General features: G+C 36.0%; 1 protein-coding gene across 4 annotated transcripts in view; it reads left to right on the top strand.

The window, feature by feature from the left end:
- Nucleotides 1–25,233, top strand: part of CAMSAP2 (calmodulin regulated spectrin associated protein family member 2) — a 92,199-nt gene that overhangs the window by 53,427 nt on the left and 13,539 nt on the right. For 2 of the 4 annotated variants that reach the window (XM_063343107.1, XM_063343108.1), the window contains exons 5-11: nt 1,120–1,152; nt 5,253–5,394; nt 8,603–8,742; nt 18,914–19,007; nt 20,055–20,148; nt 23,901–23,971; nt 24,482–24,551. In XM_063343107.1, coding sequence (XP_063199177.1) covers nt 1,120–1,152; nt 5,253–5,394; nt 8,603–8,742; nt 18,914–19,007; nt 20,055–20,148; nt 23,901–23,971; nt 24,482–24,551 — 644 coding nt within the window. The remainder of the gene's footprint in view (nt 1–1,119; nt 1,153–5,252; nt 5,395–8,602; nt 8,743–18,913; nt 19,008–20,054; nt 20,149–23,900; nt 23,972–24,481; nt 24,552–25,233) is intronic. The other 2 variants (XM_063343109.1, XM_063343110.1) reach the window with 1 other exon arrangement.

Genomic DNA, 25,233 nt, shown 5'->3' with positions numbered 1-25,233 from the left:
TGATTCTCCACTGTAACGGTTCAGTTAAATGGAGGAGAAGAATGTTGAGAATAGTCATGTAACTAATGCACACCCTTTTGTGTACAATAGCTTTTTTACGTAAAAGCTTTGTTTCATTACTACAGTTATTTTAAGGGTTTTATAGCAGTGCAGTATTTTAATAATAACGCTTTACTGCACTTTGGTAACTGGTTTGAATTTTTTTTTCAAATTTCTACAATGAAATCAATAGTGGTGAAGTTTTCTGTGTGTATTTATAATACTGCTATGTGATTATTTTCTTTCCTTAATAGTATGAGTATTATGCCAGACTAATGTACAGAGTTACAGAAAAATTCATTGACTTCAGTGTGTTTAGGATTAAGCTTGTACGTCAAATTTTATATTTGTAAAACTTTTTCTTTATAATTTGGTGTCGTATTTTTTTATCACATATGAGTTTAGAATTGTATCAACTCTGATCATTTCTCTGCCAGTAGCCAAAACTGCATCTACATTTCAGGTCATTGCACATCATGCAGCTGATGCTAATGTGATTTGTCATTGCAAAGATATAACTGCCTGCACCTCTTGTTGTTCTGAAAACTTGTCATAGGATAGTTTAAAAATATTGTTAAATGTTATAAACATAACTGTTTGGCTTGAAGTAACTAATGCAAACTTCACTGCAATTGGTTATACTGTACTACAGTGTGTTTATACCTTTTTTCATTGCTTTAGCTTCCCTGCTTACCCATGTGTGCTGCTGGAGTTCATTTTGATACTTGTGATACCATGACTTCAAGTCTCAAATGAATTCTTCAGTCAGATTGCGGATGTAGGGTACAATTAGATGTGTGAAAGCATTAAATAAAACTGCATTGATCTGACAATCTTACCTGTTCACATGGGAAAATTATAATGTTGATCTACAAAGACTGCAGACATATTTCTCCAGTGTTATTTCTGCTAATTAGCTCAATATGCAGAGGTTACAGTGCACTAATGCTTACCATTAAATTATAATTCACTGTTACACAAAACTGAGAATGTTAATGTAATTTATGACATCTGATAAATTGATCCTTTTTTTTCTTTGCTTTTTGCTTTTACTCTTTTTTCCTACTGCTTCCTCTGAAGTCTCCTACCAAATGGTTTTGGAAACTGGTTCCTGTAAGTTTGCGCAACTGCTTCACTTTGATCAACTAGCTTATTTTGGGAATGGCTTTGTCCATGTCATGCTGGTCTAATCATTCATTTCATTTATCTCTACAAGATAATTGTATAAGAGATTGCTCTGCAAAGGTGTGCACAATACAGAACCTTGTTTTGCAAGGTAATCTGTGCAAAATAAATGTAAGATATGATGCTGGATAAGGAATTACTTTTCAAGAAGTCAAGTTCTCTATGGGTTTGAATAAGGCAGTGCTACCTGTTATTAACTAATGTCAAATGATCAGGTTTTTTGCAAACTATTTTTTCGTAGGCTTACAGTAAACATATGTTATTTGATGTTGACTCTCTTTTTAAAAGAGACTTGCAGAAATAGCTTTTGATTGTTGATGCTACATGGAATCTGAAATTCTCTGATTTAACAATATGCAATCATTTGTCGAGAATTCCCTAATTTTTCAGCTGATTTAAGACTGCTGTTAATCCCTCCCCACACAAAGTAACCCAAAGCAGTCTACCTTTAGTGAGACTGTAACGTCACTAAAAACAATAAAAAGTAACTGTTTGGGTCTGCAATGAAGTTTGTTTTGTCTGTGCTGTGTCACCTTGGGATTTTCATTAACTTTCCTCTAGTAATTCACTCCTGAAATGCATTCAGATTGTTTATTCTACAACAGGTTTGTCTGGGAACAAAATAGTCATCTGGTTAGGCATATGCAGAACTGCATACTTCTGGTCTGAATTCCAAGGAACTAATTGTGGTCTGTCTTTGATTTAAGGATTACCAAATAACTGATCTAGCAGTCCCTCGGGTATTTGTTGTCATAACTAGTAAAAGATTGTTCATACGTTGCAAACAGAATTAAAAATAACAAGGCACTTGCATGTAAGTAACAACAGAAATTATTTGGTATCTGGAAAGACAGTTTAAAAGTACTGTCTTCAGCAGACTAATCAGTATTTAAATTCATAACAGTTTATGCTAGATGGGCAATTTTTCTATAATGCTCTTTATTACAGTTGTGACACACACAAATACACTGCTCTTCACAGTATAGTCCTTTAATTTTGTTTTGAAATTAAGATAGCATAATTCAAAGGAGGAAATAATGGGAAAAAAAAAAAGGACTTGTCTGAGATCAGAAATTTAAGCGCACTTTAATTTTTTTTGTCTCATTTCTACAAAATAAGATGGCTACTTCAAACCAGATTCAGAAGATGATTTTCTTCTATTTTTGCCTAAGGTGTTAGTTTACTAAAGATTCTCTTCCATTGCATAGAAATTATATTCAAATCTAAAATATTCAATCTGTTGTAAGCCTAACTCCAATTTGTCTGACAGTTGTCCATAAACAACTTGACCTAGTGGTATTTATGTTACTTTGAGCTTATTAGTTTAGTAGAGATACAGTTGAAACCCAAGTGCTACTGATAATACAGAAGGAAGGCAGTGGCTCAGCCTGCTCTGACAGTTCAAACCAGTTTTTGCATCTCCTTCCTTACATAGAGCAAGTGTTTCACAGTGAGATAGATATTCCTGAGCATACAGGCAGCTGAAAACTTACTCGGAGAAGTCAGTTCGTAACATGTTATCTGCTATATGGTAAATGCGTAAGAGCATTCATTATTAGTGATTAACTCAGAATACAGATGAGCACTTACGACAGAGTAGCTGGTGTGCTGTTGGTTCGTCTTTAGCTGACCGTGTTTATATGAGAGTGCCTTGACTATACCTAGACTTGTTTAAGTGGAATAAGCTCAAAGATGCTAAATCAGGCTGGTTTACGATCTCAGAAACAAGATGCCTGTATTAGCATTTATGTTTAAATTAGCACTAGAGCTTTATAATAAATGTAGGGGGTCATCTTTTGCATTATTGCATCCATATTTATTAGCAGACATTGCAACTGATGAGAAAAGTTTCTTCAAATGGAAGTTTATTAAAAATGCAGTGCAATTACCAGTGTCTTCTTATTTTTCAGTATCATTTCTTTTATCTTTTCAACCAAATTGAAACACGATGCCTTTTATACCCTAATGAACCTACCATACCAGGTTATCTAAGTTTATTTTTCCTGAAGTAATGTGCCTGGCATGCTGTCTACAATGAATTAAGTCGTCTTTCTAGGTCCATTTTAATGATATGACACAGTTTCCAGCATCTGTGGGCACTGTTCATAAAGCCAGTGAAGGCATCGTTAAAGTGACAGTACACTTTTTCACAGGATTTACTGTACAAGACCAATCTATTATCAATTTCAAATATTTTTGATGACTTAATTAAAAAGATGGTATTTAAAAGAATATATGTTACACAGGGCTTGTTGGACCGTGATGTTAGAGGCCATATGTAACCTGTATCTTTTATCGTTATTTCATAATTAAATTGCAATATTTTGTAGACTTCCTCCTCAAAATGGCTGAAATTACATGGACATATTAACGTGGTATTTGAAATTTACAGATTTTCATCAGAATGTGTTGTTGGATTGCCACAGAGTGAAAAAGAACAAACTTTCACTGCAAGCATAATTGGCCTATTTCATTAAAAATAGTAGGAAGCATTACTAACGTGGGGAAAGAGCATTAATAATGCATGAAGCTCTAACACGATTTTGTTTGGTGTTAGTGAATATTTCCCATAGCATGCAAAAATGGCATTTTCATTTTTATACAGCATACTTGACATACAAAGTATGAAATAAAGACTAACTCGTAGGGATTTTTTTTTAAATATTAATTGGTTGAAGTATAAGTTCTCTGGGCCAAATACAAGCCCTTTATTTTTCTAGAACTGATGTGACTGCTGTTGCCTGATTAGACTTGTACTTCTTGGGCCAGTTAGAGGACACTGACATTCACTAAAGATAATCCCATCTGATCCTTGACAGAAATCCAGTGACAGTAAGTATAGCCATCAGGGTTAAGCTGTGCTTCCACAAACTTTTTTGCCAGCAAAGCTAGCTTAAACAGTTCCCACCCCACCCAGAAAACCTCCAGCCCTGCCCACTCATTCACTGCAGAAACAAAGGAGGAGAGAGATGTAGCAGGATCAATGGTCTTGCCACCCAGCCCCATCAGCAATTGTTCCAGCACAGCCAGAAGGTGGAGAGTAGGAAACAGGAACACTCAGCTTCAGCTTTGCTGGGAAGAGCAACAGCCACAAGGATTTCTGAGTCCCGCCAGGGAGACTTCCAGTTTAGTGTGTATAGATGAATAAAAATAGCATAAAATTTAAAATTAACTCAGAAACACTCTAGGCATCGCAAGTAGTTCTATAGCATGAATAGAAAAGTAATCCTGCAATACTGTTTTAGAAATAAGTCTTAGTAAATAATATTAACAAATTAAAATCTTTATCACTTTCTTCCACCTCCATTTGTTTTCACAGGAAGAAGTGAAAAGAAACTAAGAATGATGAATATAATAAAAAATATATTCCCTGCAGATAGAGGCCATCTTGGTATTCTGAACTAATGAACTCTTTATACTTTGAGTTGTTTTTCAAACTGTTTCCTTTTATAACTGGGCCACTACATAGTCATAACACTTGACCGTTAATGTTTCTCTATGTTTACAACGGCTTATAATGATATGTGCTAGTAATAAAAAGGGAGCTGATCAAATGCAGATTTCCTTGCTTCTGAATTTGTCATTAAGGCAGTTTATACAAATGAGATTTTGGGCAAGATTCTTAGGTGCACTAACTTCACCGAGTCATTTGACATGCCAGTAAACTGAAGTTATACCAGCTGAGGATTTGTCTCATTGTCTTTACATTCTGATTATATAACAATGAGTGTTGAATGTTAATTAAGGTGTATGATGTTATTTAATTTGGCGTGTTATACAGAGATCATTAAAACTTGGTAGTTTTGAAAGAAAGGCTCAGTATTGCCATTGTAGCTCTTAGATATTATTTATGCCATTCAAAATGGGGCATAACATGAATAGCTTTAAGACATTTAACACTGAGAATATTCAGCTATTTGTTGAACGCTGCTTTTTCACTAACGGAGTGTAAAAGCTGCAGTATGAATCTGTTTCTTCATATGTTTCAGAGCCTTCGTCTCTATAAATTTCTTCATTCTATATTGTAGGCTCGTTACAGGAAGGAGCAAACATTGCTTAAGCAGCTGCCCTGCATTCCATTGGTGGAGAATCTGCTGAAAGATGGTACAGATGGTTGTGCTCTAGCAGCCCTGATCCACTTCTACTGTCCAGATATCGTTAAACTGGAGGGTATGTCTAACGTGTCTCTTGGCTTGTAAACTTATGTCCGTAAAAGTTGAAATGTCTGTGTTGGATAACTACCTGAAGAAAAGTGCTTAAATATTATATAAACCAGGCATAATTCGAGTGTGGTGGGTTTAATACTAACTTTGTTTAATACTAACATTTAAATAAAAATATAAACATACTAAGATACATTATTACAGACCTGACTGTGGCAATACATTTGCCTTTGTGCTATGAAACTTGAAACCACCTGGAAAAGTCTAATTCTTGAAGCTGCAGAAGTGCTTGCTTGTGGATCTGAGCCGTTATAGATACAAAACATGGAAGAAGTTAGTTAGTCAAGCTCTGCATACCTGCACTGCATGGCAAATAGGTGCTCTGCATTCTGGGCTTTTAGTTCACCTGATAGTTACCTATATAATTTGTAAAGTAAACAAAAATATATAGCGTAGAGTGCATTAGTGTCGTGCTGTTCTATAATAGCAGTTGTCTGTGATGGTGAGCAACTTCACTTGTTCTTTTGCTTAGTGGACGGGTTAAAGCCATGTCTTCCTCTTGGCAACAAAGAGGCTCATGTAGTTGTAAAATGTTTTGGCAGCTAACACCCATCATTTTCTGCCTGTGTTCTGGCCATGATACCTTTGATGTCGTGGGAACACTTACACAGAAGCATCCTGAGAAATCTAGGAAAACGAGCAAGGGTATAAAACTTGCTAAGGACTGAAATCTGGAATTCATTTGCACAACCACTTTACAGGAAGCTTCCAGCACAGTAGGCGTTGGAGATGAAAGACACTAAAATGCATGCATTCACCATTCCTCTTCGGCTTGTGAATTTTGAAAAACACAACTTTCAATTTACATAAATGTTGCAGCCAAATATATACTATTTTATGCAATTAGGGAAGAGTTAAAACTTGGGTAGAGTTGAATGGGGGTTCCTTCTTACTGTTTTAGCATGGTTGAAAATATGGACAGTCCAAAAGATCTTGTATACGTTGTGTGACCACATACGTATTTACCAGCAGAATCCTCCAGCATCTGACTTTGAACGAGACAAGGCATATGTCATCTCATCTTTGGAACTTTAGCTTTAATGGTCTTGTTAGGTGTCCTGACATCATCTTCCCTAAAGATAAATAAATTTGTGTGTCATTGTCTCAGATGTAAATTCAAAGGTACTCTGAAGCGACTAGAAGCACTTTGACTGACTTTGCCGATCTTCCCTGTATTTAAATGTAATTTTTGATGCGTGTTAAATTTCACTGAGATTTAGTTCCATATTGGAACTGAGGAAGGCAGGTAACAAAAAAGCGTATGCAAAAATGCTTCAAAATGCATTAACAAAAAAAAGAAAAAAAATTAATCTAGAGTTCTCTGTAGTCTGAAATAGATTGTTTCTTCTCATTAAGACTTCATTTAACTTTCAAATCTAGGTTTTCTTCAAGGAATACAGGACTAGAAAGTGCTTCCTATGTCAGTGAGTCAAGAAATTGGCTATTGTATGAAATTACACAATCCCTTTCATGAATTTGCCATGTTCTATTTTAAAACTAGCTCTTTAAAATCTATACTCTTCTTATGCATTGTTGCAGCGCGCCATTTTTCACATGGTTTTAAATCTTGTTCTTGTTTTCTACCTAAATGTGCTTGTAGCTTGTCTTGCATGCCTTTGTTGTTTTTCCAGCAGTGCCCTTTGGCTTGAATAGCTTCTCCTAATCTCAGGTCTACCTTTTTGATATTTTTTCTTTTTCTTGTTTTGCCCAGCTACTGAACTAAGCCTTTTCAGTCTCCCTGCCTGAAGTAGATTTCCATCCTCATTCTTATCCTCAGTAGTCTTCCTCTGCAGCTAGTCTAGTTTTGGTTCATCTTTATTGCATATGGATTGTTGTAATTGTACACAGAAATCCAGACAGGCATCTCATTACCGCTTTGTACGGTGCTTCCATGTCACTACTGGAACTAAATTTTCTGATACATTTTAGCATTATATTAGCTTTTTTTCATAGCTGCGTGATGCCGAAAGGTCATAAACATCTTCACATTGGCTAATACATGATACCTTCCTACTCTATATCACTTTCAATCAGTGAATCACATTAGAATTTTATTAGATCCAAATGCATGGCTTCGCATTTTGCACTACTAAATTTAATCCCGTTTTGTGCAGTTTAGTCAAACATTTTTTTTCCATTGATCATCATCTATGGGGTTGGGATCACGGAATGTGTCTGATTCCCTCAGGATGGGAATCCTTGTCCTGCTAGCATCAAAGTAGATTCTTTATCTGAAGAAACCTTTTATCCTAACCAATTTAAAACTGTTATGCGGAGGTCTGTCATACATTGTTGCTTTAGGAAGAAAATCTGATGTATGCTCTGGAAGTAAATTTAATTTTCTTGTATTCGGTCCTCCTTTTTACAAGGACTGTTTGTTTTTTCTAGGAAGGTATTGCTACTTAATTTTCCAAGAAGCAGACATAAGAAGAGAACAGGAGGTTGGCAGAGGATGAATAGTATTCAGAGAACACTCTATAACTACACTAATCTGTTCACTGCTACCACTTCTTTGTCTTTAAATAGCAGTTTCAAACAGAGAGTGATAATTCTTATATCAGAGGCTTCAGATCTTTGTAAAGTCTCATATCAAACATCTAAATCCACAAAACCAAATACATAAGACTAAACTGGTGCTGGTTTTGGGGGAAGATTCAGAGTTAATAGCATTAAAATGTACTTGTAGGTCCCTCTGCAAAGGCAAGGAACTAGTATGTATGGAGAACTTTATGAAAAAGCGTACATTTCCTACTGCCATTGCTGTATAGAAAATCTAATTGAAAAAATATGTATTAGCAATTAAATATGGTTTTTCGCTATATGGAAATAGCAGGAGTTAGAGCGTAACTTCCATTTTCACAAAGGACAAAGCAGAAAAAAAAATTAACTTCTCAATAGTGAAAAAACACAACTCTGGTTTAGAAAAAAGTCTAAAGATATAAAACTGCAGAGATAAAATGTAGGGTTGTCATTTCTTAATTTTCTGAAATAGAAAAAAGCCTCCTGGGGGGGAAAAAAAAAACCCCAAAAAACAAACCACTGAAAGATCAAGTCTGAATTTATCTAGAAAATGCTCCAGAATGCAGCAAAGCAAAAAGCACTTTTTTGCAAATCTGTAACTGTCTCTAATCTTTGCTTTTGTTCTTCCTTTTTAGATATTTGTTTGAAAGAGACAATGTCTTTGGCTGACAGTCTGTATAATCTACAATTGATTCAAGAATTTTGTCAGGAATACCTTAACCAGTGTTGCCATTTCAGTCTTGAGGATATGCTCTATGCAGCTTCTTCAATAAAGGTAAAAAACAAACAAACAAAACCATAAGAAGGCAAGTAGCATCCACAGGACTGTTTTGCTAATGATATATTTAGTATTTTTTGGTCTGCTCCTATATGGCTGTATGAACAAGCATGTTGCATCTCTTGTGGTATGGCATGCAACACACAAATTTCAGCAGCGTGTAAAACCACCATCTTCTGGCAGCTAAGTTGTTCTAGTAATTTCAAAGTATTTTAAAAAAAGCACTTGTGAAAGTATCTATAAAAACTTCGATTTTTGTGCAAAACTATTTCACACTTTATCTTCTTTCTTATTGTTAGTTAAAGCATGTAATCTGTGCTATTTCTGTTAAAATGTAATAATGCATTAGTTTTTATTACGACTTTCACGAAAGGACAAAATATTGAAGAGCTGTTTATGGAATTACTACTTACCCTTCTGTGTACACAATATTTTTATCATTTTTAAACTTAAAACTTTTTCACTTCTGTAAAAGTGTGAAGTTCTGAGTTAATTTCATTGAAAAATCTCATGGTTTTATTCCTGGAACACAAGCAGGAACACAATCCCAACAAATACGGTTGTTTAAATAAGCAATTAAGTGTTTTCAGTCATTCTAAGATTCTGCTCTTTTAGAAGAAGGGCAGAAAAAAAAATTTTGCTTATTCTATCATTTTTTTAAGCCTGTGTGGAAAGAATAGGAGTAATCAAATTATTTCTTGCCTAATTGTAGCTTTAATTTTTCATTCTTGTGTTTCTCTTAGACTTTCTTCTACATAAAACTTCATTTGCTCAAGATTCTTGTTGGCCTGCCTTTAGGGAATGAAATATTATTTTTATGGAGTCAGCATATCCATTGCAGATGGGGATGTAATTGGTTTCTAAATATCTGGGTCATTTCACTGCTTTTATGATCTTTACAGCAGTCTCACAAGCTGAGTCACAGAGGCCAGAGCCTTGAATACAGCTTTGTTGTCTCCTGTAGGGTTGAACCTGATCCTTTTCAAATAAATAACGAGCTGCCAGGGTGAGTAAGGGCAGTAGGACCAAGCCCCATAAGTCTAGACTACTTAGCTGTTGCTTTTTTATTTTGTGTATGCAAAGTTGCGTAGTGACTGCTTTCAATCAGCTTTTGGTGTTTTTATATTTCAAATGCAGTGATCTACCTACCTACTTGTAAAAACACTGCTGCATTGCAGTCTCTTGCCTGTAGTTTCCCAACATACAGTCCAACAACCATGTTCGGTGATCTTGAGTAGGACTCCTTCAGTGCATTTTGATTGCTTCTCTCTGCTTACAGATCCATGGAATAAATGGAATTCATTATTCTTCAGTTTAATTTGTGACAATAATACCATTTTTTATAGTACTGGTTTGAATTATTTCTCAAGGCAGTATGTGCTATGAAGCTTCAATTTTAAAAAAGTAGCTGTATTAAACATTTGGTCAATATCCCAATACATCAGACTTTACACTTCTAAAATGCTAGACTCAGTAATTTTGCTGTTTCTGAACGCTGTTTTTAGAGGGGATTTAGATTTCTTTCAAAGATTCAGAGTATTTCTAGAACTGAGAAGGCCCTTTTGTGATCATGTTTTTACAAGTTGCTGTGGTGTGGATACTTATTTAGATGTAAATGCTACAAAGAAAGGCTGCCAAGTTTTTCTTCTAAAACTTGGCACGGAAACTCTGGCTAGTGCTATAAACTCTGTTTTTCCAGTGTTAAGAATTAATTTGCTTTCAAAATAAATTCACAGTTAAAGGAGCTCTTTCTTAGTTTTCCAGTGCATCTGATTAAAGTAAGTTTTAATAAATGTACATATTCTCCAAAGAATTATATTGTCACTTTGAAAAAGCTTGTATTATAAATGGTTATTTTAAATATTACACATTGAATTAAACTGGTTAGTAGAAGTCAACTTTATCTCAGTCTACAAAATTTATATAGTACCAAGTTTTAGGATTTGTAGAAGCGTGTGTCTTTGTTTCAGGTGTCTTTGTTAACAATCAGCAAAAATTCCCACTTGTTCTCAGGGTGACTCATACTGCACAGTAGGTGGCACTATGCTTTTGGTTACAAGACAGTTACATTCATAATGGTGACAGAAGAAATGAAAAGAGCCAAACTGCTGATACATTACTGGAAAAAGCCTCAAGAAAAAAATTACAGCTGAGTTTTTGGAATGACAATGCTGTGCCTTGTGTGGTCCTAGAAATTACGCTAGGTATCCTGGCTTCATGCTAGTCCTTAAGAAGGAAGGAAGCAGAGCCTCTTTCTTTTAAAGTGATCAAGCACGAAGTGCATACCTTACATTCTTTAGTAGGCACACTGCACTGTCCTCTTATGTTAAATCAAGGTAGGTTGTAGATAGTACATGATACAGAAATTTAGTGCAGGACTTGACCAAGGTAATTGTCCCACTTTTGGCTTTCCCATCAAAATGCACAGAAACCAAGAGTAATTTAAAACTTCACTTAAGCATCCACAATATTTGATATAGGCTCTTGGATTTTGCAGCAAATGAAACCGTTGGCTTAGTTCTGTTTTAGCACACAGGAGAAATAGGCTTTGTCTGGCTTTCTAGACAGCTTTAATGTGGCATAATCAAATGAAGAAGAAAGTAAGTTTCATTGCTCCTTACTTGGCCGTTTCTCCTTCTCTAAGAAAAATACGTTTGTGAAGTTCTTCATGAGATGTTTACTAAGGCAGGGCTATTGATAGTAAAGAAAAAAGTATTTGAATACATTCCATGGATGCTTGAGGCGCCACCGAGGGACCATACTGGTTCCTGGTTGTTTTCCTTTGAGACAGGCAAACACAAGTAGAGAGAGATTACATAAAAATAATCACAATATTTTCTGAATCCTCCCTACATATTTAACAAGAGGAAAAATAGAAAAGCTTGGATCTTTCTTCAGTTGCACAGATTGCTTTTTTGCTCTGATCCTCCCACTTCCCCTCTCCTGTAAGTAGTTTTATCCTGAGACAGGTTGTTTTGTTTTTTTTTTTTAAATATCTTGTTCTTCACCTGTATTTGGGAAATGACGTAGAACTGAAAGATCTGGTTTTATTGTGCCTTGACACACGCATGTTCTGCCTATCCAAAGAACAAGTTTGTAGAAACAGAACTCCTCGCATGCAGCGCCGTCACAAGAAGCATAAACCACCCTGTGGAACAGTAAAGACTTCTTTATTGCTTTGACCCAACAGTTGGTTAGCACTGCAGGGTAATAGTCAGTATGTAGCATTTGTGTCTTGAATAAAGGTCTTATGGAATGCATAATTCCTGAAAGGATGTTGTAAGGGACATATATGGTCCCTGAATAGAAGGAAAAAAAAAGGGTAGTACATGTTCCATTTGTCACATGAGATATATGTTGAAAGTATTTCTAAAAGAGATCTTTGGTCATATTTGGTTATATTCTTGATATTTTTAGATCATTGCTGCCAGTTCATTCTAGTAGCACCATAGGGCTCAGACCTAAGCACAAGTCATTTACGAGGTTAACTGTCAAAGAGGGTACTGACAGACAGCTTGAATCATTTGATGTTTACCATGATTTGTGAGCTCACATAGGAACTTGGCATTGAATCACTTGAAACACAGTTAATTATTGGGTTTTGTAAGTGTTCCTTTATCTGAGCCTTCAAAAATGTGTGGGATTTTCTTAAAAAAATAGTAATCCTAAACGCATGCTACTCTTTTTTTAATCTACATGTATTACTGTATGTTCCCTTTTCATTGACAGAGGAATGAGTCAGGGTGAGACACAGATCCCAACCAATGTTAGAACACCTTTTATTGATTCAACTGCTGTTATTAGTAGAATGAATGGATTATTAATAAGATAACTGTTCACACAATAAATTAATTTGCGCAGACAGTTCACATGCACGCTCACTCAGCTATTTTTACTGGGTTGGAGGCCAACCCAGTGGCCTCCCAGAAGTCGGGGGTCATACTGGCTCACCACTGGCTTTTGGGAAGGTGTCCAGAAAGTCTCTCAAGGGGTCACTTGTCTCATTATGTGTGTATATACATAGAATTGTGTACTTCTTTTCGGTTCCTGCCCCGGTGGGTGTGGTTAGGGTTATACAACCTGTTGTTGACACCAGCACGTGCTGATGGCCTTGCACAGATCTGGCCCAGTCCCGCTGTTCTGAGCGTGTGGGTTCTTGGGGATTCAACAGGGCCACGAGTCTCTGCAGCCTCTCCGTTCTTTGGAGACTTTCACGTGCTGCCCCTCAGCATGGATGCTTCCTCTCTCTGGCTGATGTTTTCTGATAACTCTGGAGTCTGCTCACCCAAACTCATGCAGAAGGCACATTTATTCAGAATGATAGCTTTCTGAATGTGAAATGAAGCAAATCTGAGAGATGATTGCTGTCTCTTGTCTGTGAAGGGTGTTCTCTGACCTAGATGTGGGCCAGACTCTAAGCCGTGCAGAATGACAACTAAGTACATGGAATAGGTACCTTATTTTTGCACTTAGTTAATAACCAGAGCAGACAGAATGAGCATTTGCGCAGTGAAAGGCCCAGTAAGCCAGATGGAGAGGCTGGTTCCAGAACTGCCTTTTTTCTTTTTTTTTGTTCCACTGCTAAATTGAACAGGAGAATATAATATTGAAAGGATTGTTTTACACTAGAAATATTTATTGCACTTGAGCAGTTTTGAATGCTTGCGCTTTCTGATGTAATGTTGATGGTGACTTTGCAGACAACGTAAGCGGAAGCTATAATCGGCACCGTGTCCTCTGAGGTGTGGAAAATAGGGTTCAGATACGTCACGTAGAGAAATCCTAGAAATTAAGGGCTGCAGGATGTCCACAAAAGTTGTACAGCTTTCCCTCCAATCTCAGTGGAAAAAAGCCACTGCCAGTTAAGCTCTAACCCAGCCTGAATTTGCAGTTGCAGTCAGTGTAAGCGTGCATATGGGCTCCTGAGGGACCTGGGGGAGCAGCTGGCTCTGTTCAGTGGGGCACTTGGGTACCGATGGTGGGTACGTATGGTGGGAGTCGGTCCACAGACTTGATTCCCATCTGGCTCGTTGAAAAGGATTCAGGATCAGGAGTGAAAAGGAGGATTCAACCAGGGAACAATTCTTTAACAGAAGATTTCTCTCTGGAGAGGGACCAAATATTCCTGATGTTATTTAAAGGGAAGCAGCATGGTTTGCTTTCACTGAGATTAATCAGCCAGTTTTCCCACTTCTTTGTTCTGGTCTGAAACAAGGCATACTGGAGTTTTCAACTTGAGTTGTTATGGCATCTATCAACCTGTGGCAGAAGATATGGCAAACTGGTAGTGCATGCATCATACACAAAACTAATTTGGCCTTCTCCAGAGAGTTTTAAACACTCCAATTTTCTTTACGCATTTATGTTGGCACTTTTAGAACATATAAACTGTGGTTTTGTATTTGAGGTAACTTACTTTCCTGGCCTAGTGAACAGAGATTTTAATGTGCATTGCAATATAAACTTTACAGTGTATTTTCACGCTCATTATGAGAAAATTGCTAAAAGCATTTATGGTAGCTCTTGCATTCAATTTTAGTGGATTCAAGCCTAATTACAAATTATTTGCGTATATAACCTTGTAGTTATTATTCTATAAAGATGCAGATCTAAACCTTATCAATATTAGAAGGATATAATTTATTTTAAGTGCCAAGATTGGACATGCTATTTCTGTTAGCTAATTTGATTTAAAAATTACTTGTGATTTTAAAATTGTGGAGGGGGAATAGAGATACTAAAGAAACTAATTTAACTTTTTTTTTGTACAAAAATTTATAAAACAAGCTATTTCATTATCTCCCTTAGTTCCAAAAGAAAGTAATGACTTTAGATTTTATACTCATAATATGGGAATTTTTTTTTTCCCTCTAAAAGATAATCTTCCAAAATCTGTTAAAACAGAAGGATTTTTATTGTACAGTGCCAGAAGATACAGTAGATAAAATGTAACCAGTAGTACAGCTGGCTACGTACAACTAATGAACAACCTGGAAATATCAAATTGAAAAAATGAAATCAGGATGTTCAGCAAATAGAAGCATCTGTGAAGCTGCAAGTCCGCCATCTGCTGTTCACTGGTTTTGAGCCAGTCTGAACTGCTCGGAGCTTAGTTATTTTTTAGTACTATTAAAATACTTCTGAAAATTTTAAAATGCTTCTGAATATTTTTGTGTATAAGTGCATGTGGTGAGCTACTAGAACTTTTGTCAGCATAATCAAGGCAAAATCTGTGGAAATAATATCTACGTTCTTTCTAGCCCTGGGTAGCAGGATTACTACTGAGCCACAGTTATTTTTTTCCAAAAAATTAAGTTATGTATCATCAGTCTTCCCCTTATGATCATTGTTATTAACATCCCTTTATGACTAAAAGTAACTTGTGAGAAAATGCAGTTTCCATCATGATGTTTCACCATCAAACATCTAAAGTAGCCTCAGTTTGAAGCAGGCCGTGCAGCCAACAGTTACATTTTGACTTCAGTAAATACCACTTTGGTGATTTTGGGAAAAGAAGCTGTCTTGTAGTAGCTCAAGACTGCAAAGAAGATATTCGCAAGAGCAATATCTGAGTCCTTCATAAAATAATCAGACTATTAAATGCAGCATTTCAACATAAACATGAGAAATTGGAGTACTTAAATACAGTGTTTCAGATGGGGACAAAGCTATGACTAGAACACTTCACAATTTGTAGTAAAAAAATCAAGTTAAAAATGTAAAAGTTTGAAGGGAAGTAAGGGGGAGAGGGGAAATACTAAGAGGAAAAACTGTAGAAATGGTAATATTTAGAAATTGTAGTATTAAAAATCATGTTTTATCTGAGAAGTACATCTGATATTTTTTTTCCTTATGTATATTTCTCTCTAATGAAATCAGTGTGTGATACCAAAAGACTACGCTTAGCATTTTCTTTGAATGGAAAAGATTTTGCTGTGAACTTTTCCTCATTCAGTTCTGTTGTGCTGAATAAGCAGAGATGGGGTTTCTCCTAGTCTGTTTATGGCTTGTATGTAATAACTATGGCAACATCTGGCTGATCCCTTTACCATATCCTAAAGTGTATGAGCGGCTTTCAGTATAAGAGTATCCCTTTGCTGGAGTAAAGGCTTATCTGCATTAGAAATATTCAGGAAAAATAAATCTGAATCAAAAGTGGCAAATAGATATTTAAAATTATATTTTCAAATTTACTGATACAGAATTGAGGTTATCCTATTTATTATTAAACATTTTTGTTGTAAATTTTTGTTTATTTTAAAAAGATGTTTTTACCCCTAATACCTGTGGTTTGTTTCTGAAATAGAACGACGTTTTGTTTAGAATTTTTGTCAAACATTTGCTTGTAGTCCAAGATTTGAGGTACACCTTTTTAAGGCAACAGAATTAATGCAGTGGTGGAATTTCACATTTGAGGAATGGAAAACATAGTGAAGCTGTCAAAAGAAGTCTTAAATGGGAGTCTTACATAGTCTGGATACATCCTCTGTGGGCATACCCCAGCTGTGCTCAAATACACAGTTAAACATGGAATGGGAGCAATCTGAATGGGAGTAATCTTGCCTATTTGTGTTGCTATGCAGTGGCAAGTTAATGGGTCCATCACAGAATACAAAGCAGTTTTCTCTTTGCCGCTGAACCACGAAAAGCTTCATCTTTCTACTTAGATTTTCCTGCTCTAACTGGTGAATTGGGAACAGAAGACTTGCAGACTTTGCAGCCATATATGCCTGAATCAACCAGAAATTTTTTTCATTGAACAAAGAAAAAGTTAAAATAGAAACTGTGTACCACTGGTTTTACTTTTCTTAGAATTTGTCTGGTTTTTGTTAAAGAACTGACAGCTAAGTCATTTGCTATACTGTTAAAACCCTGCAATTTGTTAGCTGATATTTAATATCCCTCTTTCCTTCTCAAATCCTTCAGAAAAGAAATAACATATATGTTGATATGTAGGTCTCTTTCCTACAGAGTTTTCTGAGGTTGAATGAGTAAACTATTTGTAAGTTTAAACTAATTTTTAAAGACTATGTGTGTTTACTTAAGGAGCCCAAATACAATTCTTAATCTGCAGCAAGGTTTTCTTGCAGACAGAGGAAGGCCTTATGGGCTAACAAAGGGCTGGAAATTTTAAAAATGTCCCATGCTCTGCTAATGAGAATGTTTCATGTGCATAAAGATTGCTCTATTAATATCCGTAATGGCAAAGTCTATACTGAAGATTGTCTTCCGTCACATAGATAATGTAGAAGCCGACTCCATCCTAAAATCCAAAATAACAGTGATCCTTGATCAAATCAAAGGTCCACCTGGCACCATATCCTCTTTCCCCCAACAGTTCAGCAATGGCAGAAGCCAAAGCAGTTAGAGAAAACCAGGGCAAGCTAAGGGTTTTCTTCTGAATAGGTTTAAGAATTCTGTCCCATACCAGCTAACGTTATCTACTCAACTAACATCCTTTATTTAGCCCTATCTTTGTTTGAAAGGAAGAAAAGGGTGGGGGGGAAGGGACAAAACTAGGTAATTGTTTGCTTTTTTTCTAAATTAGCTCTGATTTCCTTGTGTTACGGCAAAAATCAGCAGACACATTGCTTTCCTTCTGAAACTCTTCTCTGAAGCAAATAATTTAATAAATTTGCACATTCCCCGAGAGACTATTTTCACTTAATTTCATTCTCAAAGAAAAATTAAAAAAGAGGTAGCATCTGATATTTTGGTGTAAAAATGCTAATTTTCTTGAGTACAGAAAGTTTTATAGGACCAAATATTAAGAAAGCTTTATTTTTTTTTTAGAAAGTCACATTGAAATAGATTTCTTGGTTTCAACATTTATAAGTTGCAAACACTCTTGGTGATGATGATGTTAAATTGTAGAAATTAAACCAATAAGTCTGTTAATTTATATTTTCACATTTAAGCTGCGTGAAATGTTAAATGAAAATTGCATAAATTGGAGAAAATAAAGTGGATATTTGAAATTAATCAGTGTTAATGACATGAAAAAGGTGGCTAAGGACACTTGCTTTTGTAAGTATTGTTAGCTAGACATTATTGGGTTTTATTGCAGAAAGACTTTTTTTTAAACAAACTGTTCTAAAAAGTTGTTTAATTATGGTTTCTCAATGTAGTGCGTAAGTAGAGGTTTGTATTGTTTACCTTTTCGGGCTTCATAGGACTGGTGACACGGGTCTGTGCACCCGCTTGAGCCAGCTCAGGCCTGGGTGCTCGCTGATCTCACTCAGTTGATACTTCTAGATAGGGAGTAGCACAGAACCATGTGGATGTAGCGGCTTTGGGCCGTGGGCATTTGGCCTCTGAACTCCTCAGCCTCCACAGTCAACAAACTTCTGGTCTTTTGGCACTCATTATATACTTTTGCAGCAGAAACTGCTACCACCGCTTCTTCCCGTTTTTTCTGTTGACTTTTTTTGTTGTTGTTGCAGTTCATGTCACCAGTTGTTTCTTCCTTCTCACCTGTTTTTCCCCTTGTGTTAAACTTGGTGGCTACCACGCTTCTGTGTTTCATAGCTGTATAATGGGAGATACAGTAGGGAGATACATGAACAACCTATTACGTGTGCATAAGTCTTTGGAGGTAAAACCTTGTTGTTCTAACCTGTGTTGAACAAACGCCAGTTCTGGTTTTTGTTTTGCATTAAAGACTTGTAAATTTGGATAGGTCTTCACAAATGTGGCAAAAAGCACATACTTGACATAAAAGCCTAAATCAGAATCAAAGTTCCTACACTAAAACCAAGGGCTACCAGAGTTTTTCATGTTAAAAAGCTCTGAAAATTGTATTGCCTAGCCTTGCAGAACAATGGGCTTTTTCACTACTCTTTTTTATGGAAATGGCTAATCTGTTTGACAGGCATCTTTTTCCACCCATCCTGTACCTCTCTGCCCTGCCTGCAAGACATTGGGCCTGAGCATATGCTTATTATGAAACACATCAACCCAAACGGTTACAATCTGGTCACATTATGTCTATTAGATAGTTGGTGCTACAGATCCATCTTACTGATCTCATTTTCTAAGAAATCAGTAGAGAAGAGATTGTAAGTTGGATGAAATGCAGAGGCATATTCTGAATGCTGTTTAATCTATTTATTCGCAGGCTTGTGTTTTAACAGAAATTAATTTGTTTGTTTGGGTTTTTTTTTTGTAGAGCAACTACATGGTGTTCATGGCAGAATTGTTCTGGTGGTTTGAAGTGGTGAAGCCATCATTTGTACAACCTCGTGTTGTTGTGCATCCTCAAGGTAATTACATTAAGGATCGGGTTTAATATGCATGTTTTTAGTATGTGTGTGTACAGATAGCCATTGTGTTCAGAAATGCAGTGAATATTTTAGTTAACAGGATTTGATGGTGTACAGCCCCCTTAAAGAAGGAGCAAAGTACTCTTTCCTTGCATTAGTCTTCATTTCATCTCATAAATCATAATTAGATTTTGTTGTCTATTACCAAAAACTCATTTAAATTGTTGTGGTATAATCACTTGCAAATTTTCCTGACCTAAACAAGCCTAGAATCCATTTATGCCCATGCAGGGATTACAGATGTAATAAGGAGCCGAGAACAGAATTTAGCCTGAAGAACTTCTTTTGCTGAGAAGATACCAAGAGAAAGGAACATGAATCTGGGGAAAGTGGACAGATAGTTAATTGTAAAATTGCATTTTGTAGCTGAGTGCAAACACACAGTTTTCCATCAGTAAATTCTCAAATTTAAAACCCCACCTCTCGGGTAGATCTAAAGATCAGTGAATGAGTACAGAGTCATGGTAACTTCAACATTCATACAGTGGTGCTGGCCAAGAGCTAGGAAGAGACTTTCATTGTGTGGCTTTTATACCTTTTTTTGTATGCTTTATAGCACGTACAAATCCAATCTAAATCTTTTAGATATTGCTAATTAATTTAGAATATGACCAAAAAACTATTTCCTAGCTGAAAAGTCAGTCTAAGTGTTTTGGGGGAAAAAATTTATCAGAAAAATTTCTTCCAGAAGAAGAATATTCATTTTTGCTAAAAAGATGGCTTGCTTTTAATTTTGTGGCTATTTTTTTTTCTTCACTTTTCTAGTCATTTTGTCATTCTCCATTCCCTTAATTAGTGCCGATATGGGAACTTTGGATGATGTAAAGCTGAAAGGAAGTGACTAGGGTTTAATCTAAATAATGGAACTAATGAAAATTCTTTGAATCTTTGGAAATCATTACTTCCAGTTATTTCAAGCAGCTTTTCTACTATGGATTCTAACTAAATACTAAACTGTAATAACTTGAGCTTTGTTATTCCTGGCAGCTGAACCTGCAAAAGATGCAGCTTCTGCTCACGGCTTGAATGCTAACAGAAGAAATTATGTCGATGGCCCATCTGGTTCTGACTTCGCAGCCAGGTAATGTCAGAGAATCACCAATACTTTTCCACAATCTTCTCCTTTCTACTCAAAATCAAACACAGGAGTTGTTTTTATTTAGTATTGCTGCCTTTTTGCAATGCTCAAGGATTGAGTTACCAAACATAATCTGTAGAATTTTGTGGAAGATCCCATAGTTCATCTATTTCTCCTGCTGCCTGGTTGCATGGCAGGCAACGTGTTCGTGTTTGTACAGTTCATGTTTGCTACTTGGACGGCATGCTGTGGTCTTACCAGTTTCCAGAACAACCCTTACCATTCCACAGAGAAGTGTCATATGGCCTCCTTGTCCTTTTCAGTTTCGTGTGGGGCTGCTGACCAAGTCTGCTTGGAAAGAGCTATTTTTCCAGAATTCACAGAAAATTTTCTAAAAATGGTAAACTAATCTAAGGTAACAGCAAGAAAACCACGGAGTGATGGTTTTAGTTTGGTCTGATGATGACTTAAGTACCATGAAGGTCAAATAGGTAAAAATAAATACTTAGACTATGATGAACTTCTCAAGTCTTGTGAACATCAAGAATGGAAAGTTAACTGCTTTATTAAATATGTTTTACATTATTTGTATTTTTTTGTAAATATATGTGTAACATTATTTTTAGTATTACTGTTACAGCTTTGGAAGCAGTATAAAAACATCCTGTTTCCCTTGTGTTCTCTAGCCGATCGGACAATTGATAAGAGGCAGAAATTGTGCATTAGGCCTTCTTTTTAATCTTTCTTTTGGCAGGGTAAAGAAAGCCTTCCAGTGATCTGATCTGAACGTGGTGGATGAGGGTAGCATAGCATTATATTTGTAATTTAGGGACCAAGGTTTATTGATTGTGTCTGAACTGACAGAGAAGGATAAAATTAGCATTTTAAGTGGGTATTCAGCAACTTGTTAGTTGCCAGCCCAGCTAACCCTGTTCAGCCTTTTCTATTGGTTGAACAGTTGTTCAACCCCTGATGGGGGATGAAAGCCCCTGATGGGGCTTTCAGGGGTGGGAAGTGTTTGGTTGGTTTGGGGGTTTGGTTTTCTTTTTGAATATTTAGGAATCTATGCTGACTTTAATCAGGGAGTAGCATTTCTTACTATCATTAAATACTGTGATTCCAAATCTCTTTTTCCTGTGTATATCTGAAGTGTTTCCTTTGTAGACAATGAAGTTATTTCAGTGTAAACTGAGCACATAAGCCAGGAGAACAAGAAACAGTAGTTTTGAATGTATCATTTGGAACAGGGGTTCCCAAGGCCATTTGCAGCTTGCAAAGCCCCTGTGAGCAGCCCAGCAAAGGGCTTGTAACTGCAACTGTCCTACAGAACAAAGAAAGGTTTCCAGTAAAAATCACTATTTGTATGTGGCTTCCAACGTGATGGCGCCCTTCTAGAGCCCTTCCTGAACAAAACTTCAGTGATTTATCTCCAGAAGTTCTGTGAAGATAATAAATCATATGTCAGTTACACTTAAAGTAAACTAAAGAGAGTTCTGTGCCGTAATTACTCTTGTGCTGTAGGGATCGCTGTGGAGAAGATTTTCTTTATGTGTAGTTAGTAGATGAATAGTGGACAACACAAGAGAAGTCTATCTGTAGCCTTGACTGTGTGAAGAAAAAAAAAAATCTCCGCAGCTGAAGCCATTAACCATGCATTTATCCCTGCTCTGACAAATTCTGTCAGTAACATAGTATCTTTTTAATCCAAATAAATCTACTTTTACTGTAAATGTGTACATTTTGTCTGTGCAGTTGGTTTTGGCTTCTAAACTGAAGAAGACTGATTGGAAGTTTTATGATAGGCATCTGAATTCAATTCATAAACTCTTACAGAAGCTTTTATGTTTCTTAGTGCCATTACCATTCCAAATTTAACTATCAAGTCTGTAAGTTGCCACCAACATGTTTTGTAATATCGCTTATGTTTCCTGAGATATGTTCAGAGTTATAGTGAAAATCATTGTAAACCCCTTATGGGTGGTGGGTTGCATATTGTATTAGCTCATCACAACACTGTTTTAATGTCTCTACAAGCCGTGGATATGGCTTTGTGTTGGGAGTATTATGAGAGCAACCCATGAGTAACAGAGCTATATCTTTCCTCATAAACCAGTGTATTTCATCCAGTTTGATGATACTTCACTGCATTGTAGGACAAAGGAGGGGGCTAAGAGGTTATCTGAGCTGGTAGGAATCTAACACATGGGCTCAAGGTTCCCTGGCGGAGCATACCTGACTGCGGGATGTCATTGTCCTGGCCTTCCTCCTTGTCCCGACTGCACGTTCTTGAGTGTTTGACGTTGTCATTTCAGTGCACAAAGACAGAAAACACTAAACCAGTCAGAAAAAGTGAATGTTTTTCTGTTGGCTTAGCTTGTTGAAATGACTCAGAGGATCGGATGGAGAGTCAGATCCAGCGCAGAGGAGGGCATGCGACTGTGGTGGCAAGCAGTTACGATGTCTGAGGTTGCCATGGAATCACAGTCATGGTGCCAACATCAGTCTTTTCTTGAGGGAAAATGAAGTGTGTAGATTTTCTTTGTGGTAGCAAATTCTCACAGGCTGCTGGGTGAAATTCTGAAAGCATGCTTTTCTTTTAAAATAACTTATTGAGATTATATCTCTGATTTTTAAATATTCACAGAAATCTCAAATGCCATTTAAAACATATGTAGCCAGCATGTAGTGTTGTTAATACAAAAAATCAGGAATTTCAGAACCTATTTTGAATAATTAATATATACTTATGGTAGATTGTAAAACAACAATATTTTTCATGTATCGAGGTGTGTATCCTTCCCAGAAATATTATTTAGAAACTTTTCTACAGCATACTGTTCATAAACTATAAAAGCACTAAACAAATATTTTGAAAATTAGTGATTGAAAAAAGGGTGTTTGGAAGCGTGCTCTTCAGCTCAGTGAACAAAATTCAAAACATGAAAGGATTTAATCCAGCGTGTTTTTGAAGTCTGGCTTCTTCAGAAGTGTTTTACATACAAATGCATGCGTCTTTATGCATGTGTCTTTGTTCTGATCCTGAAGAAGCACCTTGACCAAAACACTGAATTATGTTAATACTGTTCTGAATTAACAAGCTATTCTAGTACAGACCTTCTCTATGAACCAAAAAAAAGTATCTGTTCTAAGCAGAAATAGAGGAAATCTTTGTAATGACTCTTTTAGCGGTGAATATATTTTTTGTGTTTATGAAATCATGTTTATCACAAAATCTCCTTTATCCATGTCTAGTGCATATTGCAATCCAGACACAAAGTAGAAATTTCAGACTAAGCAACTGAAGATATGCCTGAAAAGTATGTGGTTATTAGCTGCAGCCACAGAGTTTTGAGGCAGTAGGAACTGCCTTTGTGTTCATCCTTATGTTTGGTTCTTTTCATAAAATCAAACCTAAAAATGAGAATCTTCTAGTAATGACGTTTACGTGAAATAAATCAGGAGACAAGTATGTTAACAAAACTAACACCGCCCTGTGGCCATTGGTGTAGGAGAAATACCTTTTCAAATTTTTGACTTACCGACTTATCTGCGCTAGGTCCAGTTAAAGGTAATAACAGTGTTCTCTTTGTAGTTAATAAATTAATATTTCAAGAAGAGAATTACACCTGACTTTCTTCCCTGTCACAAAAAACCAAATCTGTTTTTGTGTTGGCCCAGGACATGAGGGCTGGTTGCCCTTTTGTAGTATGGCTTTTTGATGTGTTACTTTTAAATTGATGTCTCTTGCTTTGTAGATTGGAAAGTCCAATTTATAAGCCATCTCACCAACTGCATACACCCCAGCAGCCTTATTCATCTGTTCCAGGTAACAATTTACAAATGGGTGGAAGAGGCAATGAGACAAGGTGGTGTCTTCTGAGTAAATTGCTATCTTGCTTGTGTTTATTCAAACATTATTTATGCAGAAATTACTGGGGGAGCTTTACAAGAAAGGCTAATGAATAGGTTTTGTAATTTATTAAATGTACAAATGGGAAGTTTGGTTTTGTACCTCTTATTGTGTATATTTTTAAATTTTACTTCTGTTTTGATTATGTGGAATAGACTTAAAACAAGTGTTTGTAGTATATTTTAGTAGTATTTGTAGTATGTTTTACTCAATAGTAAATTCTTTGAGGGATGAGGGGTATAATATACATTCAGCATGAAATTGTCTCAGTTGGTCTACTTGTATTCTCAATATAAAACCACTTCTTGTTTTTGCCATTACAGTGTTCTAAGTAGTGAAGCAAACTAATTTGTTAAAGCAACAGAAGGTGATGTTAAAATAATTTTTCATAGCAGTTACCTTGGGTTCTATTTTAATTTCACTTAGGAGTCATCAGGAGGTCCACATCAATGTCTTATGTAGATGGGCATGTAGGGACGTGGCCCAAAGAAAAAAGGTAGGTAGTCTTACTGTATGAGTTCGTTTAAAGAAATTATTGTTTATTGGTCATAAATAGTAATAAATGCTCCATCGTAGTTTGGATTTTCAGAATCCTGTAATAAGAGTTCTTGTAAGCGACACGCAAAAGTAGAAAAAGAAAGGAAAAAAAAAACATATCATGGCTTAAGAACTCTGAAACAGGAAAACAAATTCAGAAATAAATCATCTATTCTTTATGTTGAAATGAGGTATATTTTAGGTATTTGAATTGTTGGCACTAAATATGTTCACATTTATTCATCACAATCAACTAGAAGAGGTAAGAGTAAAATGGCTAATGAGCTCAGTAGTATTTAAACTTGTATTATTTGTGGGAAGTAAGAAGAGTCAGGCTGAATGTTTTGGTTTTCCATGTGACCGGTCATAAACTCTTAATCTGTGGGGTGTAAGCTAAATTTAAAATGGTAAGAGTTATAGTGGTGGGTTATTCAGTAAGTATAAATTGTGTCTCTCTTCACACTTTCCTTCTGATCTACTATGGCAATTCCTATATTCCTAAAATGCCCAGAATTTATTCCCAAGTAATAAAAAGCATTGGCTATCTCTGAAGAAAACGGTTTTATATTCTATTTTATTGTGCATTTTTCATTTATTATATCTCTTTATTAAATAGCTATATTTATATGTGTATATCTATA

Source organism: Chroicocephalus ridibundus, chromosome 8 (assembly GCF_963924245.1).
Source record: "Chroicocephalus ridibundus chromosome 8, bChrRid1.1, whole genome shotgun sequence".
In the NCBI taxonomy this organism is placed as follows: Eukaryota; Metazoa; Chordata; class Aves; order Charadriiformes; family Laridae; genus Chroicocephalus; species Chroicocephalus ridibundus.
This window is presented reverse-complemented; position numbering and strand designations above follow the sequence as displayed.